At 43.8% G+C, this 17321-nt stretch overlaps 1 protein-coding gene across 9 annotated transcripts in view; it reads right to left on the reverse strand.

Moving 5' to 3' along the window:
• Positions 1-11922: 11922 nt before the first annotated feature.
• The window catches only part of Fat3 (FAT atypical cadherin 3), a 621862-nt gene continuing 616463 nt past the window's right edge, over positions 11923-17321 (reverse strand). For all 9 annotated transcript variants that reach the window (XM_052753008.1, XM_052753043.1, XM_052753024.1 and 6 more), the window contains one exon: positions 11923-16917. In XM_052753008.1, coding sequence (XP_052608968.1) covers positions 16295-16917 — 623 coding nt within the window. In that variant the 3' untranslated portion in view covers positions 11923-16294. The remainder of the gene's footprint in view (positions 16918-17321) is intronic.

The raw sequence follows: 17321 nt of genomic DNA on the forward strand, positions 1-17321 counted from the left end.
TCAGTGGACACACAAAAGCACCTTTTGGGAGAAATGTTAAAATAGTTTCTGATGCGTGGGCAACCCAGTCCCATGAGCATTTGGGGCAGTAGTACAATAAAGCGAGTTTCTCGGCAAATGGTGGCTGTTTCATGCAGACAGAGAGTAAGAGCTCCATCCCCTCACTCTCACTAGAGGGTAGGGCTTTGTAGTTGTCCTCTGGTGGGTCATTGGGGACCTGGTGATCCAGAGTCCTACATAGGCCTTAGCATAATGTAAATGGATCAGAGCCATCTTAGTTGAAATTATTAGTTGCTTTGTGGTTGCATGTCAAGTATTAGAAGCCTTCATCTGTTAGGTTTGCTGCCTCCTGGGTAGCACAATGAAACGTTCCCCAGGATGCCTTCTACTACTTACACTTCTATGAAAAGTTGCAAAGTGGTCCTGTCTTCTTCAGACTCACATGGCCAGCCTGCTCATTGCATCCAATCGAATCTGACAGGATGGACAGTGCCCCAACCATGCATGTGATCGTGGTGACCTGGGGTGAATGCAGGCTTTACCACCCAGTTCCCACAGTCTAGCAGTGGAGACATACATGTGACGGAAGACAAATTACCTGTTGTAAAAGCACAGTGATAGGGGTAACTTTATGAGGCTCTGGAGGAATGTGAGAGCTAACAATGGAGATGGAAGAACAAGAGGAATTGACCTCTGTAAAAGTATATGCAAAGGTTTGGGATGGTGAGCATGGAGGACACGACGGCTGGCCTGCACCATGGATAGGTAAATAGACAGACATCTTATTTAAGTTCCTAGATGTCACTCTGAGGGTCTGAGCTTGATGTGGAGGTCAAGAGGAGTCATGCAGGGTATAGGTGGCTGACTTTCCTCTAAATGAGGAGTATGGGTTTTTGTTTTTTGTTTTGAGACAAGGTTTCTCTGTGTAGCTTTGGAGCCTTTCCTGGAACTCACTCTGTAGCCCAGGCTGACCTTGAACCTACAGGGATCCGCCTGCCTCTGCCTCCCTGTTCTGAGATTAAAGGCATGTGCCACCACTTCCCGGTGAGTATGGGTTTTAAACTTCCTTAGAACTGGATTTGATTCTCATCTAAGACATAGCCCATTCCTTCTTGACTTGATATGGCCAAGTCAGGATGACATCTATGTCATTGTTATAGAAATAAATGGTCAAGACTCCAAAAGACTGAGATGGTCCCTTCTCTGGCCATAGGCTTAATTGAAATTCTGAGAAGATTCTATTGACATTTGTTGGAACACAATCATTCTTGTCATACTAAGCCAAGTCCTAGATATAGCAAACAGAAACCCAGGCTTCCATTGTCCATTCAAATAAACAACTGATGTCTCAGCTTCTTTGGGATGTGTACCAGCTCATGTTGTCAGAGCTGTTTGCGTTTCATGATAACACAATCCAAATGAGAAAAGTCATCCTGTAGGAAACCTGTTTTCCTTCTATTCTTCAAAGCAAAATTCTATTGCCACACAGAACAATATGCCAATCACAACACAGATATCATCAGACCAAGATTCCTAAAGAGAATCCTGCCTGTCACCACCATGCTCATCCTATTTTCCTATAGACCAACTGAGGGCTGGAACTGTTTCCATGGATAAACCTTTCTCTACTTGCATTCCCATTTCCCATAATTACAAAGTCCTCATTATTTTCTGTATTGTCTCTGCCACATTAGTTTTGTGAGACAATGGTGCATAACTCAAACACAGGGCCAGTCTAAATGAGAAACTGGCAGAGGGCTCTCGGGACAACTGCATTATTCATGAAAAGACATCAGAACAATTGGAGGATAACATTAGCTTTTACATCACAGCAGCAATTACAAGACAATTATCCCAAATAGTATAATTGTCTCAGCTATGGCTTGTGGGGCAGAGCCCTCACAGCGTCTGTACCACTGTCTTGCCACGCCACCATGAAAACTGGTCTGCATGTTGTAAGAGGAAAGTCTAGAGAGGAAAACACTTGACTTCTCTTTCCTCTACGGTACCTGACGGCACATAGCAAGCTACCAGACATTGTGTGGGAAAGGCAGCCTGAAGCCATGATTACATCATTTAAATCACTGCCTTGCTTCTTCCAGGATGTACCCCCATTAGCTGCTAGCTCCTGTCTTTGTAGAAATAAGAGTCCCAGCACAGAGCCTGAATCTCACTTCTAGATGTGGTCCCTCAACCAAGGACACCCTGTATGGGACAGTGTGAAGGTGTGTGTTTGGGTGACAACTAGGTGACTGACCACTTCCTGACAATGAAATTTGGTACCTATTAGTATAAAAGCAGCCACCTGGTATCAGTGGATGTGCAAGACAGCTGCCATACCTTACTCGCCCCGGCATCAACGAATCCCACTCTTTTCTTACCCGTCACTTTCTTTGGTTTAGGCTCTGCTCTAAGGGCTTTAGTTACGTTACCAACAGACCGGAGCTATGGCTCCTGCTTGCCTAGTGACAGTGGCTACGCACTGTCCCTGGAGGTATACAGTGTGCTGTCTCTGGCACTGACAGAGCAAGATTCAAATGGAGATGACACACTCACTTCTCTTGCCTGACCTCATGCCTTTCACGCTCTCTCTACTTCTCCCATCTGTTCTCCTCTGCTGTCCTGGGCTTTAGACTAGAAACTGGAACTCCAGGGCTCCACAGAACAGTGTGTTTCCTTGGGGCTCCAAGGAAGTATCTACTCTCCCTAGAGTCTCTCCTGTATCTCCTGGTTGTCATTGACCCTTGATGTTCCTTGACTTGTAGAAGCAGCACTCAGCCTTATGGCCACATGGCTTTCTCTTTGTCTCATTCCTTCTTCTTCTTGTTGGCAATGGTTATTTTGGATTAAGGACTCCCCTAATCCAGTATGCCCTCATTTTAAACTCACATACATCTGCCAAGACCCTATTGCCAAATATGGTTGTTCACAGGCACCGGGTAGGAAGGCATGAAATATCATTTTGGGGACACAGTAAACCTCAGGACAGAGACAAACCCAAGTCTTTGAAACCCTGTGTGAGGTGTTGTTTTCATAGTGCAATTAAAGGAGGAGCCTTATGGGTATAAAATAAAAATCAGCAAGTACTAGGTAATCATTCAACAGCCTTGAATATGCTCATTGGACAGCTGATGAATTCATAAGTGTTGTGGGAAGTCTGGAAACACTGATAGAAGCAATGTCTGGGATTATTTGGAAAGTAGGAAATTCTGAAGCTATAGTAAATTGTAGCACGTGTGGATTCTGGGTTTTACATATACATATATACATGTATGCAGACATGCATACACACATATATACACACATAAATATACATATACATAGACACACACACATGCAAGCAAACACACATTCATACAAACATACTTATACATACACATACACTCATACATAAAAACATACACACAAAGACCCATACGTATATATTCATAAACATACATACAAGAATACACACACACATATACCATATACACTCACACATACACACATGCATGCATACATACACAAAAGACATACATACATATTCACACATACACACATGCATATGCACACACATACACAGATTATAAATAGAGTGATTATAGTTTCATGTCATGGAAGATAGAAAATTCAATTGAATTTTTCTCTTAAGTATTTTTTCATGTACTACAATCATTTCCCCAGTTTTGATATCATTTGACACTGATTTTCACTGGAAAATCAAAATCAAAGGAAGTAACTTAATTTTCTGATGCCATTACATAAACATTGCTCTTCACATTATCTGAATTCAAGATCTACGCCATGTGACCAGAAAATTAAATTTTCTCATTGTTAAAAATGATCAGAATAATTGAGCAGAATGCCTTCAGGTTACAGCTCCCCTAATTACCTTGTATCTTGAATTCTTAATTAATTATATTCTGAGGCATGAGGAAGCAAGTCCCCGTATGCTCTGAGCCCTCTGAAGCCTTTTTCTGTGCTGGATAAATGATCTCTTCTCACTGTCTTTCAGGGTTGTTCCTTTTGGTCATTTTAATCTCATTCCTCTCAAGTTAATTTCCTACCATTTAGAACAAGCACCCAGACTGTTAGCTTTCTCCAGCCCAGATCGCCTCACCTGTCACCACATTCCTCTGTGACCCAGTTAAATGCTATTTCTTTCTGGGTCACAGAAATGATGCAGTCCTACAGCCTCTGTCTCAAGAAGCAGCTTCTGAAATAGATGGGAATCTTGACTTCATTAGGAAGTGAATGATGTGGGGTGAGAGCCTGTGTGGCTGGGTGGCACACTAAGGCCCTGGAGCTCACTTTTTTTTTTTTTGAGACACTGTTTCTCAATTGGCGAGGCTCACTGGCCAGCATGCCCCCATCGCTCTGCCTGTCTCTGTTTCCCCAGGGCTGGCATTTCAAGCGCGCCGTGTCACACCAAGCTTTTTTTTTTTTTTTTTTTTTTTGCCCCCTCCCCCACACCAAGCTTTTATAAGTAGGTTCTAGGGATTGAACTCGCATCCTTGTGTTTGTACAGCAAGCACTTTACCAACTGAGCTATTTCCCCAGTCTGGAAATGTATGTTTTAAGGACTATGTTGGGTTTTCCTGTGTTGCAGACACAGACAACACTGAGGCTAAAGGTTGTAAAGTCATGACTTTTCCAACACGAGCTTCTGTAGTGGATACCAGTAGGAACTGCTTACTTGAAATCTTTTCCCCAAACCTTCCTGTCGGAGTATCCAGCCTGAGAAGCAGGTCTCTGGTGCTTCTGAACATGCAGTCTCTACAGTTCTGCCAGTCTGACATCAGGTCTTTCTCAGTGTGCTTCCTCTGGACAAAGTGAGGAACACTACTGAAGCACTGTCCTAATTAGTCTTAACAATAAAACCTGGAGTCAGATGTCAGGGTGAAAGCTGCAAGATCAGAGAGCAGAGAAGCCACCGGAGACTTCTTACCTCTACAAAATCTCAGACCAAATGGGCATCCATCCCTACCAATACTCAGACTGATTAGGGCTGATCCTGTCTCTGTCTGCCTTATATTCCTGTCTCCACCTCCCAAGTGCTGAGATCAAAGGTGTGAGCCACAACCTCCCGGCAGTTTCTCTTTTAGACTAGTTCAATCTCAGGGTGTCCTTGAACTCCTGATCTTCCTCCTCCCAACCGCTGGGATTAAAGGTGTGTACCACCACTGCTTGGCCTCTGTGGTTAACTAGTGGCTAGCTCCACCCTCTGATCTCCAGGCAAGCTTTATTTGTTACAACACAAACAAAATATCACACAACACACTACAGTTTTTAGTATCTATGTCTTAGGGTTTCTGTGGCTGTGATGAAACACCATGACCAAAAAGCAAGTTGGGGAGAAAAGGGTTTATTTGGCTTCTACTTCCATATTGCTGTTCATTATTGAAGTAAGTCAGGGCAGGAACTCAAACAGGGCAGGAACCAAGAAGCAGGAGCTGATGCAGAGGCCGTGGAGAGATGCTGCTTACTGGCTTGCTCCCCATGGCTTGCTCAGCCTGCTTTCTTATAGCACCCAGGACCAGCTGCCCAGGGATGGCACCACCTACCATGCATTGGGCGGTCTCCTATTGATCACTAATTGAGAAAATATGTTATAGTTGGGTCTTATGGAGGCATTTCCTTAACTGAGGCTCCTTCCTCTCTGATGACTCTAGCTTGTGTCAAGTTGACACACAAAACCAGCCAGCATAATCTACAAATGTGGAAGCTGAAAAGCCAGTTTTGGGGATGGCAGTGAAGAGCCATGATATCTGCAACCCAGGGTCTTCTGGGAATCTTGAAGAGCACAAAATCAGTTTCACTCAGTTGACAGAGTGAGTGCAATATAGATTTCTATATGTGGAATGTGTAATATTGATAGGATTGTAATTTATTCTATTTATAATTATTAAATGGTTTTGCAGGTAGTTAAAATGAGAAGAAATTCTTAGAATTAAAACCAGACAGACACATCCTCTGGCCTCAATTTTTCCTTCCAGAAACTTGTCTTCAGAAATACCTGCATGTGTGCCTGTTTTCACAGCGATGCTCACTGCAACATCAATGTCAAACATTAGCCTGTGACGAAGAGCTTGCTTTTGTAAACCACAGACTGCTGATCATAGCACAGTGAACAGCACAGCCGTTACACAGAGACACACAACAGACAATCTGTCCAGCTTGGACACAGGAGGTCTTCAGGATGTGAAGTGATACAGTGAGTTTCAGGACAATTTTTATCTACAAAACAAATTTTGTTATGAACCCTCCTTTCATTCGTACGTGTTCTTGATGGGTACATACGACTTGGATTATTTGGGATATGATTACCAAGTATTATAGGCTAGAAGATGTATAAACAGCAAAAATTTATTTTTTGTAGTTTTGGAGCATGGAAGTCAGAGATCGGGGGTACCAGCGTAGTTGGAGTCTGAGGACCTCTCCCGTTTGTAATGCCAATATTTTATTATGGAAGGCAGTGGTGAAAGTGTTTTCAGCCCTGCCCCCCCCCTTTATAGTAAGAGCACTAATCAATCCCATTTGTGAGAGCTCCTCACTCATAACTTTATTGCCTTTCAAAATCCCCACTTCCTCAAACCAGAGTATTAGATTTGGGGTTTCAATATATGCATTTTGGGAAGACATAATATTTAACCCATAGCACATATATGTGAGGTAGCTTCATCTGAATGTCTCAACAGTCATGAGGTTCAGTGAGACTGTCCAATCATAGAGCACTCCTTGCAGAAAGTCTAGGGGGAGTACAAAGCCCGAGAAAGAGAACTGGGGAGAAGGTTGAACCTATGGAATGCAGTGGGGATGTCCAAAGAGCTGATAGATTATAAAACCCATGAAAAGGAGGAACACAAAAAGGTGCTGGGAAGAGAATGATTTTTGTATGATGCTTAAAGATGCCTCCTACGTTAAGGAAGTGGCCCTGTTTCTACCAGAGATAGAAATGTGTGAAGACCCTGTTTCTATGGGAAATGGGGATAGTGTGAAGACCCTGTTTCTATGGGAAATGGGGATGGTGTGAAGATCCTATTTCTATTGGAGATGGGAATGGTGTGAAGACTCTGTTTCTATGGGAGGTGGAAATGGTGTAAAGACCCTGTTTCTATGGGAGGTGAAATGGTGTGGACACAGTTGCAGGGCAAGCAGACCTCCATGCATAGCTTTGTAGGCTTCTGTCTTCACGAGGAAGTCAATTTTTATTATGTGGACTATTTTTATAAAGCTCCTGTATGTTCACGAGAAAAATGTATATCAACATGTACCCACACTGAAATAAGCCTGAAGGAATATTTACAGAACATTGGTATATGTTCATGTACATATATCTATTATATGTTACACATATGTATAATTTATAAAATATTGGTAGTCATTGATGAAAACATACATATGACATGTTTTCTTGTCTTCATTTTCTCAGGTTGTAATGAACTTGCACTGCTCAGGAAATAATAAAAAGAAATAATACAAGTTGGGTATCCCTAATCTGAAGCCCCAAATACTACAAAATCTGAAACATTTGAGCACTGACATACCACCACCAGAGAACACTCCACATTGAACCTCACACAGTAGACGGTAGGCCCACTGAATATATCCTGTGTGATAGGGAATACAAATGAACTGCATGTTTAGACTCAAGTCCCAGCCTCAACATAGCTCATTATGTACGTACAAGAAGTCAAAAGCTAAACAAAAATTGAAAATTTGAAATACTTTGGGCCCATGAATAAGGAGTAAAGGACAATCAACCTGCAGTACAATAAATAATTAAAGAAATGAAGAAATCAATAGAAGGAACACTTTTTATGTGAGAACTGTCTTAAACTTTTGTTTATTCGGTTGTAAATGTAGGGTACAGCCTAAACAACTAAAGAGGAGAGGGCAATGGTAAGTGATGAGGTGATGAGGAAGGGTGGGGTGAGCAAAAGGCTACACGGGACATGAACGAGGGAAAGGGGTTGGGGAGGAGGCACAGCGGGGCACCAGGGCTGCAGCTGAGGGTGAGGAGGGCGAAGAACACTAAAACTCACTTTGTTCAAAAATCATAATGACACGTGACACCTTATATGTTAACTTTTAAATTTTAAAACACTTCTTTTTTCTGTTTTAAGTCATTTTAAAGCTTGTTCAAGTGGTTTATTTGTGTGTGTGTGTGTGTGTGTGTGTGTGTGTGTGTGTGTGTGTGTACAGGTAGATATTGTCACTTACTGTTTAATATTCAGATTGATCCAAATTTTCTTCTTCTTCTTCTTCTTCTTCTTCTTCTTCTTCTTCTTCTTCTTCTTCTTCTTCTTCTTCTTCTTCTTCTTTTTTTTTTTGGTGTTTTTGAGACAGGGTTTCTCTGTGTAGTTTTGGTGCCTGTCCTGGATCTTGCTCTGTAGACCAGGCTGGCCTCGAACTCACAGAGATCCGCCTGGGTCTGCCTCCTGAGTGTTGGGATTAAAGGCATGTGCCACCACTGCCCAGCTCCAAATTTCCTTTATTAAAACAGTATAAAGTTGGTAAAACTGTCCAAAATTTAAGTAGAACTTTAAAAGCAAAGGAGTGCAGACAAAATGGGAGAGCTTTGAAAAAACAACACAAACCAACCAATATTTGTCAAGATGAACTTGTAGGTGGAAAGTCTTCCCTTCTGTACAGAGAACAGTGCTTTCTAAACCTGATAGTGAGGTTGGTGATTTTGTACAAATCCCGTCGTTAACAGAATCACTCCATTGGCCAGCATGTGTTCACATAGGATGATGCTCAGGCGGAAGCATGGTGGGCAGGGACTCCATTGCTGGGGCGAAGGGAAGGGAAAATTTTAAGGAACTGTGAATAAAATACCTTCCAACTTGACTGCCGTCCTGTGAAAGATTGGCCATTGGTGATGTCTGGGCATTGGGCTTTGGGAAGGTTCTTGTAGTTTCCAGAACTGGTCAGAGTGACTCATTTATGAATGGTTCCACAAACAGCGTTGTTCCCAGTGAACACCCACCTCACCCCATGTAGCTATTCCTCTCACTGAATTTGCTTTGCATTCTTTCATTTAGGTAAATCATAGGTGAGATCTTTTGAGAGAATTATTTCCAAGTTAGAATCCAGCCTTTCTACTGTAAAGACACAGCAAAGAAAGTGGACAGATAAAACCTATCCTCTCTGCTCATCTGAGAGGCCAGCACTGTGTCTCATCTCTGGGCTGCCCTACTATTTTACAAGGACGGGTGAAGATTTAAGTCAAGGCTTTCCTGAAAAGGGTGGCACAGGGAAGAAACGCCTGTGACTGAATGTCTTCTTCCTGCTCTGCTCCTGAGCACATTGCTGTGGTGGTGCAGGCCTGGGTGGGTTTGGGTGGGGTGGGGAGGTGGGAAGGAGTATAGTGGGGGACTGATGAGTGGCAGGATACCAGCATCATCAACACTGCCCTCTCAGAAAGCCCTTCTTACTAGTATGGCCAAATTTACCAAAATGAAGAATGATTGAGAAAGAAAGAGGTAGTTAGCTGCAAACAGGAGTGAGTTTTAAGTCAAAACCTTCTAAGAAAGCCATATATATACAGGGTTAGTGATATACAAAGATACTATGTGGAGGGAAGTCATTACTTGGCCTGAAGGTAGCTTCTAGTGTGGAGGGAACCCTTAGAGATCCACTTGGTTCAAACTAGTTTGTGACAGGCAACAACTAGACTCTTAGGAATACTAGAAGCTATTTCCCATCATGTTATAGCTTGAAATTATAACTGGAATAATTGTTACACAGAGACTAGTGAAAAGAGACAGGGATTGAATCTGTAAGTTATCTAGAGAGCCAACAGGCTGAGAAGCAGCAGATGAGCACACTAACAACTGCCTTGTATCTCATTCCCAACTGACTTTATGGGAAGCAGGAGAAGGAAACAAAGGGGATGAGTTGTTCTTGAGCTTAGGTTAGCCTCTCTGGTCAGTTGTGAAAGAGTTCTTCCAATGCAAGGGCATCTAGGCATTTGGTAGCCAAGGAGTACCACCAAGTCACACCATGCAGCAAACTTCACACGAGAGATTTGTTGGGGAGAACAGAGTGGCAGCTGCCTCGGACCAGGAACAGACTGTGGAGGCTGGGCAGAGGGCAGGGCCTTTGGCAGAGTTTTTGGAGCATACCCAATGAGCTAGCGGGAAAGTATGGATAGTTGGTTTTGACCCTTAATGCTGAGTCACATGGGGATTTCAGGAGCTCCAGGTCAAGCCAGGGCAGGGTTTTCCCCTGGTGCCTACACTGTGGTCAGCCACATTTCTGAGACTAACATCGGTGCCTCCCTGACCACCGTCCCTTGCATTCTTCCTTTCCTCCATGGATGTCTGGGTTCAGGCACCTCTTAGAACACCGAGTCAAATTACTGTCTGCTGATCTCAACCTTATTCTCCTACGGGTTAACTCAGAACAAACTACTGACATCGTGAGTATATGCTAAGCTGATAATAACACACACATGCAGATCCATTTCTACAGTATGGAACGCAACATATTATAATAAAGAATATGAAAATGCCTCCATCCATCCCTTCTGTCATTTGTCAAAATCAGCCACAATAGGAGTATTTCTCCAAAGAATTGGTGCACATTGTAAGTTGGTGCCCACCTTCCTATCCAGCGTTTAATCCTTACCTTTGTATCACAGGGGGATAGACAAGTCACCAAGGATTGCTCTGTTGAAGGGGAGCCCCTGAGCAGAGGACTCCAAGCATGAAGGGGTGTGGTGCTTAGCTGTAGTGCTCCGGTGGGGTTGTGGTCGAAGGCTCTAGCGTCCTGGCTAGCACCCAGCAGGTGTAGATCCACAGTGGATGAAGTGGATGAAGGAATAGCCCACTTTAACGGCAGCAGCTCCAGCCCCTTTCCTGCTGACCCTGACCCACCTCACCAAGGGGAGCATGTCTTCAGAACCTTCAAAGTCACTTCCTCAGATTAGCATTTGTATCCTGTTCTCTCCTCTCACACATTTTAACCTTTACTTCATAAAGAGAAGTTTCTGGCGACTTGGAGGAAGACTCAAGCACCAGTTATGACCTAAACTTTTGAAAAGAAGTTTTTTGATGGAGGGAGGGAAGGGAGAGAGAAGGAGAGAGGGAGGGAAGGAGAGAGAGAGAGAGAGAGAGAGAGAGAGAGAGAGAGAGAGAGAGAGAGAGAGAGAGAGAGAGAGAGAACGGAGAGACAGGAAATGGAGCCCTGCCTTGCAGAGCTGGGATTGGGTTCAGTGATTCCAGCTGAGATGGAAGTTGCTGACCTTTGCTCTCTGGCCTCCAGCATTCTCTATTTCATGCTTCTGATCAGGCAAAGGCCCACAGACCATATGCCTGGGAAGACATAAGATTTTACTATATGGGTATCAGAATATCATTTAAACAATCTCTGAGCTGAAACAAAGGAAGCCACACCCTCTCCTTCAGAACAGAGACCCTCTTTGAGGCATAGGCCATGCTGGATGGGTCTTCCTAGCAGAGTACTTGCTCCCAAAGTACTTGCCATGTCAGATGGATGGGATGAGACACTTAAGAAGAGCCAACGCAGTAGAGTTTCATACTATTTTTTTCCTTTTACTTGAAAATTTGTTTTAATGATCAAATTTGGCAGTTACAAACCTGTACACCATTGGGTAGATTTTTTTTTCTTGTTTTAGTTTTTGGCTATAATTTTTGTGTCCTTTTATTTCATTTTGTTTTACTTTCATTTCTTTTCTTCTTCTTTTTTTTTAAAAAAGAACACAAGACTGAATACCGCCAACAGCAACATATGCAGAAACAATCCATTTCTGTAAGGGACAAGATTCAGTGAACTATCCGCTTTCTCCTTTGCATAAGTTTTGGGTGATGTGTGTGAGAGCTGAGGTGAGCGTGTAGGTGAAGAAGTGACAGCTCGTTCTGTCTAGGAAATGGCATGAAGGTCGAGTGCTTAATAACTGGGCAAAACACATTCATCTTAAAAAAAGCCAATAGAAACATTTTTTGAAAACAGAGTTAAATGAAAACAACAGAATAAAAGGAAAGACACAATACATTTCAAAACGAATAAAAAACATCTTTTTCAAATCTAAAGTCCTCTTTTTTTGTGGGTGTACCTCAAAAGTTTACAGAACAACAACGTGGATGACTAAGAATTCTATTTGACCCTCCAAATTAAAGCATCCGGATAGGCATCAAATACTGTATCTACAAATGCCTGGAAAATTGAAACCACCTATATACAATTTTATAAACATTTTAAACACCAAAAACATACATCTTTTACAAACCAGCCTGTTTATAACAGACAAATGTACAACATGGTCTCTGGTAACAGTGCTTTGCAAGAACCCTCCCCATTTCCAGACACATCTGTCACTCCTGAAATCCAGTAGTATGGGCTCATAAAATTGTGAAATAGGAGCAATTCAGGGATTTGTTTGCTGAAGGGTGCTACAGGACATTCTAATGGGTCCAACATACTCCAAATGACTACAGAATTCTCTAGTGCATCCTGAACACTGGAAGAGACTAATTATGGCCTTTGTGTATTGTTACATACTTGTAATTATTGCTTTTCATTAATACATAAGGAAAGAAATACCTTATTTTTTTCCTGTCTTAGCCATCTGGCTAAATGTTCGCTGATGTCAAACCCATGCATGGCGACTTTAAACCCCCTGTGACATACAACCGGAAGCTCAAAGAGATGGGCCTGAATCAGCAATGTGCAGTTGAAGGTTGCAAGACACAAACTAACAAGAACACACACCACCTCCTCACAGACCACACGGAGAGATGGCACTGAAGAAATGCCCCTTGGAAGCCCAAGGTCCCATAAAGCACAGGACATCCAAATCTAAGCACATGACCAGTGTCTGCAGCAGTGAGGAGGCCAGACATCTGCCAGACAACCCACAGAACACAAACACTAGATCTTCCTGAATTACTTCATCTAACCAGGTCTTTCATGGTTTGTCCTGACCATCTTTCTCTTTTTGTTTGTTTGGCTCTCTCAGCTTCTGCAAAGCAGACACAGCACTGTGACTAGGGAGTCAGCAGAAAAAGGCCAATAGGAAACATTTCCCTTTGTTCTGAGATAGTGATTGCTTATGGCAGTTCCAGGTAAATCTGCCCAGGCCTTCCTGTGACTCTAACAGCTTAAAATTTAAGATTATGGCCTTGACCTACATATATTGCTATGACTTTCCCATTGCATTTTGTGAGTGGGCAGGATAGGGGTACATAGAAAGCAGGCATGGGATAAGGCTCAGCAGCAAAATACTCTCAGAGGAAGGGAATAAATGAAGCACACTGTCTATCCTTTATAGCCCTGCAGCTCCTGCTTTGAGTGGGACAAAGATTGACAGCTTCTCTCACACTCACCAGAACATGTGCAACACAACTCCCAACAGATACACAGACACTCACTAACTGGCTAATTTTCTATCGTGGTGGACAGAACAAGAACAGATCGTGGGCAGAGCTTATGAGAAGAAATCAGCAACATTAAACCCAGAAAACACACCTAGTGGGTGTGCTACACACCACCAGTTTCACTACCAGTGACAACTATAGTCTGAATATAGTTCCGTGCTCACTCCATCCCCATTCTAGAAACATTCATTTGGCAAAAGCAGCATTTTGATGAATGTCCAAATCTCTGGGCCCATCAGAGTCCTGGAGAAATGGTCTTTATTTGTTTTGTTTTCTTGCATATTTCAGTGAAGGAACAGCGGGAAGTTAGGGGTTCAGTAGAAGGAAGTAGCTGCCGGCTCAGGACAGCTTAGTGGTGTGCAACATTACAGAAGAGAAGTAGTGCCTGCGTGGGTAGGTGGCAGTTTTTGTCAATGAGTTAACTTTTGTGTGAGCCTGGGCAAGTCTCTTCCTCTCTCTGGGCATGCTTCTTCCCTTATGAAGTATGGGGGCTAGCCTAGAAAATCTTAATGATCCAGTTCTTTAGAACTGTGGTCATGCCACCTAGTTGCACGTAGATCTCACTGCACCGCACCTTCTAATCTGTAAGGAAATCTAATTTTTTAAAAAGAGAAGAACTCAATAGACCCAGTGCTCATCTGGAATGTCTGTAGAGCTCTTTTGCTGAAATTTAACAGAAAGGTGTCCTAAAGAAAAAAGTATGGTATGTAGGTCAGAGGAGAGGGTGGGCGGGGATTTCTTCAGTGACTCGGCAACTGCCTGCTGTTAGCTCTATTTATGCCTTCATTATAGGGTTGGCCAGGCGGTCTCTCTGGGAGAGATGCTGGCTAAGCACTGGTGACTCATTGGCATGGATCTCATCTCATATTGCCTGGGGGCAAGAAATGAATTGTTGGTTTTCCTTTGATGGTTTTATGCTGTTGTGTTATTAGAGCACAGCGGTGATTCAATTCTGGACCATTAGTTTGTCATTTTCTTTGCGATTCTTGCAAATGTGCTTCTTACCTAAGAAAAATACTAAAGACTTTATCCTTGAAAGCAGCCTTAGTGAAAGTCATTTATTTCAAGACCACAGTGTGGAGAATGCCTCCATGGGTGAGTCTAACCTGGAGAACGGAAGAGAAAAGCAGAGAAACCAGACAAGCATATCCTCTAACTCAGGAAGTCTGGGAATGGAAGGGATCTTTTAAAATGACAGATGTTCAGAAACACCGACTCCTCTAGAGAAGTAAGAGGATTAAAGACAATGGAGGAGGTGATAGGCAGATCCCAGACAGCTCCCTTTACACACCAGGAACCATCCATACAGAGATTTGCTCACTAGGCAGATGTGCAAATACGCGTTCCTTTGCCGTGCTCACTGCACAGGCGGTGGCCACAGCTGATCAAAGTGGAAGAGGAAAGTTAAGTCCACTGCCGACTTGAACTTTGGAATGTTGGGGTTTTGTATTCTCAGTGGGATGAGCATTCTGTCACGGGAAAGTGATGGCCAAAGGCCATAGATTAGATGGGAGGGAGACCCCAGGGTGTAATCAAATGTTACACAGTTTCAAATAGTAGTTCTGGAAAACTATAAAATAGTCTTTAAAAAAATCACAGTACTTGCTTTAAGTTAATATAAACGGCAGTACTAAAATAAGGGTAACTGAATTGGAGTAAGATATGGCATTTGGTGTTTCTGTAATGCTAAAGATCAGAGAAACCAGGAGGCTGAGCAATGCTTGCTCACCTCACAGTTTCCAGCACTGAATCCTAAACCCTTTGGGGCAGCTTCCCTCAAGAGCAGCTGCAGTGAGTGCACACTCAGAGCAATACTTAGGCCCTCCTCACATGCACACATGCACACAGGCACACACACTTGCACACACGCATCCACCCACCCACCCCCACACACACAATTTAATTTATACATGATCACTACTCACCTTTTTCTTAAAAACCTAAGAATATTTATAGTGATACCACTACCAGTTTAGAATAACACACACAACTTTCACCTTCAGTGTGAGAATTGTGATCACCTCTGACAAGCTCACATCCCCCCTTCTCTGAATCTGTGAATTCTGCTTAGGCTTTCCAATATGTCTCATTCTAGAGAGCAATATACCAGCAGGGGCCTATTTCTGCAGCAATGTTAGAACCAAGATATGGCTAGGATTGTTTGCCAGAAAACACAGAGCAAGGTCGTTACAGTCTTTCTAATGTTTGAACATTAACCTCCCCCAACCCACCCACTGGAGTCTAGATAGTCTCTTATTGCTCTTTCCTGGAATCTTTCTCGAAGACCACAAACCCAACTATATGATACCAGATGCTTAACACAAACAAGAAAAAAAAAAATCTGAGCACACTAGGCATGTTACTCAAACCTAATTTTATAGCTGAAAATTGGACAGCTTGTTTAAAAATAGAGTTGGTTTTAAAGGCTTCCGTCCACCTTCTTGTTTAACATTCACGTCTCTTTTCTTTCATCTAGAACACTAACTTTCTGACAAACATCACTACTATTTTCACTTCCTTGGCTCAAAATCGCATGCACCGATGCCCCTGGCGGTGGCAGGGTTTAATACTGCAAGGACCTTTGCTTTCATACCTTCCGGGGCACAGTAACGCTCAAAGCCATTTGTGTTCTCCCTTTGACTTAGTAAACCCATCCCTTTGTCTTTGCATTCCAAGCCACAAACACAGGTACCCACAAACAAGGATTGTCAGCTCCCCCTCCCCCCCAAAACAATTTCTGAGCCTCTCCTTGTCACTCTGGGAGTCAAGCTGGCTTGTGACAGTAAGACTTGTGAAGGTGTTCCTCATAGAAAATGCACATTTCCACAGACTTCTTCTCTCCATCCAGACACAAGTGCATCTTATTTCCTTCCATGCTGTAGCAGTCAGGGCACAGCACCTATGGGTGTCCTCTACACCTGGGTCTGGTGCTGTGTTTCCATGAAGGGAATGTGAAGGTTGGCGAGGTTGAGCTCGCCTGCGCTCTCGTAGTCACTCCTGGCTACCTCAGAATCGTCCAAGCCACAGCGGGCTGACATATCCGAGGATGAGGTGCCTCTGGATTTGTGCAAGGACAGAGACACGCTGTCTGCTGGGCCCATGACCTCTGCGCCCTGGTTCATGCTTCCTGCAAAAGTACTAAAATCGCAGCTGGAGGCGGGGCCCCCCAAATCTGTTTCGTTGGGAAGCGGGTGAGGAGGGAGGTACTGGCTGGGGTGAAACCGGGGCCTTCTCCTGCAGTCTGGGCTCATGGTGCCAGCTAGTGAGGTGGGCTGGGAGGGAGGCAGTGCCTCATACTGGTCAGAGAAGTCCTCAGGCAGTGGTGGGGGCAGCTGATCCTGACTCAGGAACTCTTCTTCGTGAGGGGGCGGGTATTCACTGTCAATGTCATATCCACCTAGGTAGTAGTCGCTCTCCAACTCCCGTGTGCTACCCTGGTGTGCTGACCCTCCATCTTGGCTCTCATAGTTGGGCATTTCCTCGATGTCAGACAGCCGTGCCCCAGGCATCCAGTCAGAGGTATCCCAATGATAGGCTGTGAGAGGAAATCCAGATGATTAGCTACCTGCAGACTAGAGGTGAGGCAGGGACGGACAGAGAGCAGGGATGGGCCTGCCATGCATTACTAACACCTAGGAAACCCCAAGAGCCAAGGTCATATGCAAACTCTCTATAAGGGCCCACTGGGGCCAGCCATGTTGTGGCGTGGAGAGAGAGAAGGTACCTGGCCAGTGCAGACTCATACTCACTAGGCCCAGAGAGATGGCCAACAAAGGCATGCTGATGGAACACAGACTCAGGATCCTCAATATCCACCCCTACCCCTTTTCCCATCCACATGCTGTGCACAAGGCCAGGCTGGTAGCATGCTGGCAGAGAGATGCAGAGAGTGTATTGTGAACTGCCCAAAGCAAGGAGCTTTGCAGGGGAATGGGTGGC

The sequence above is a fragment of the Peromyscus californicus genome, unplaced genomic scaffold, assembly GCF_007827085.1.
Source record: "Peromyscus californicus insignis strain IS unplaced genomic scaffold, ASM782708v3 Scaffold_11__1_contigs__length_118956290, whole genome shotgun sequence".
Classification (NCBI taxonomy): Eukaryota; Metazoa; Chordata; class Mammalia; order Rodentia; family Cricetidae; genus Peromyscus; species Peromyscus californicus.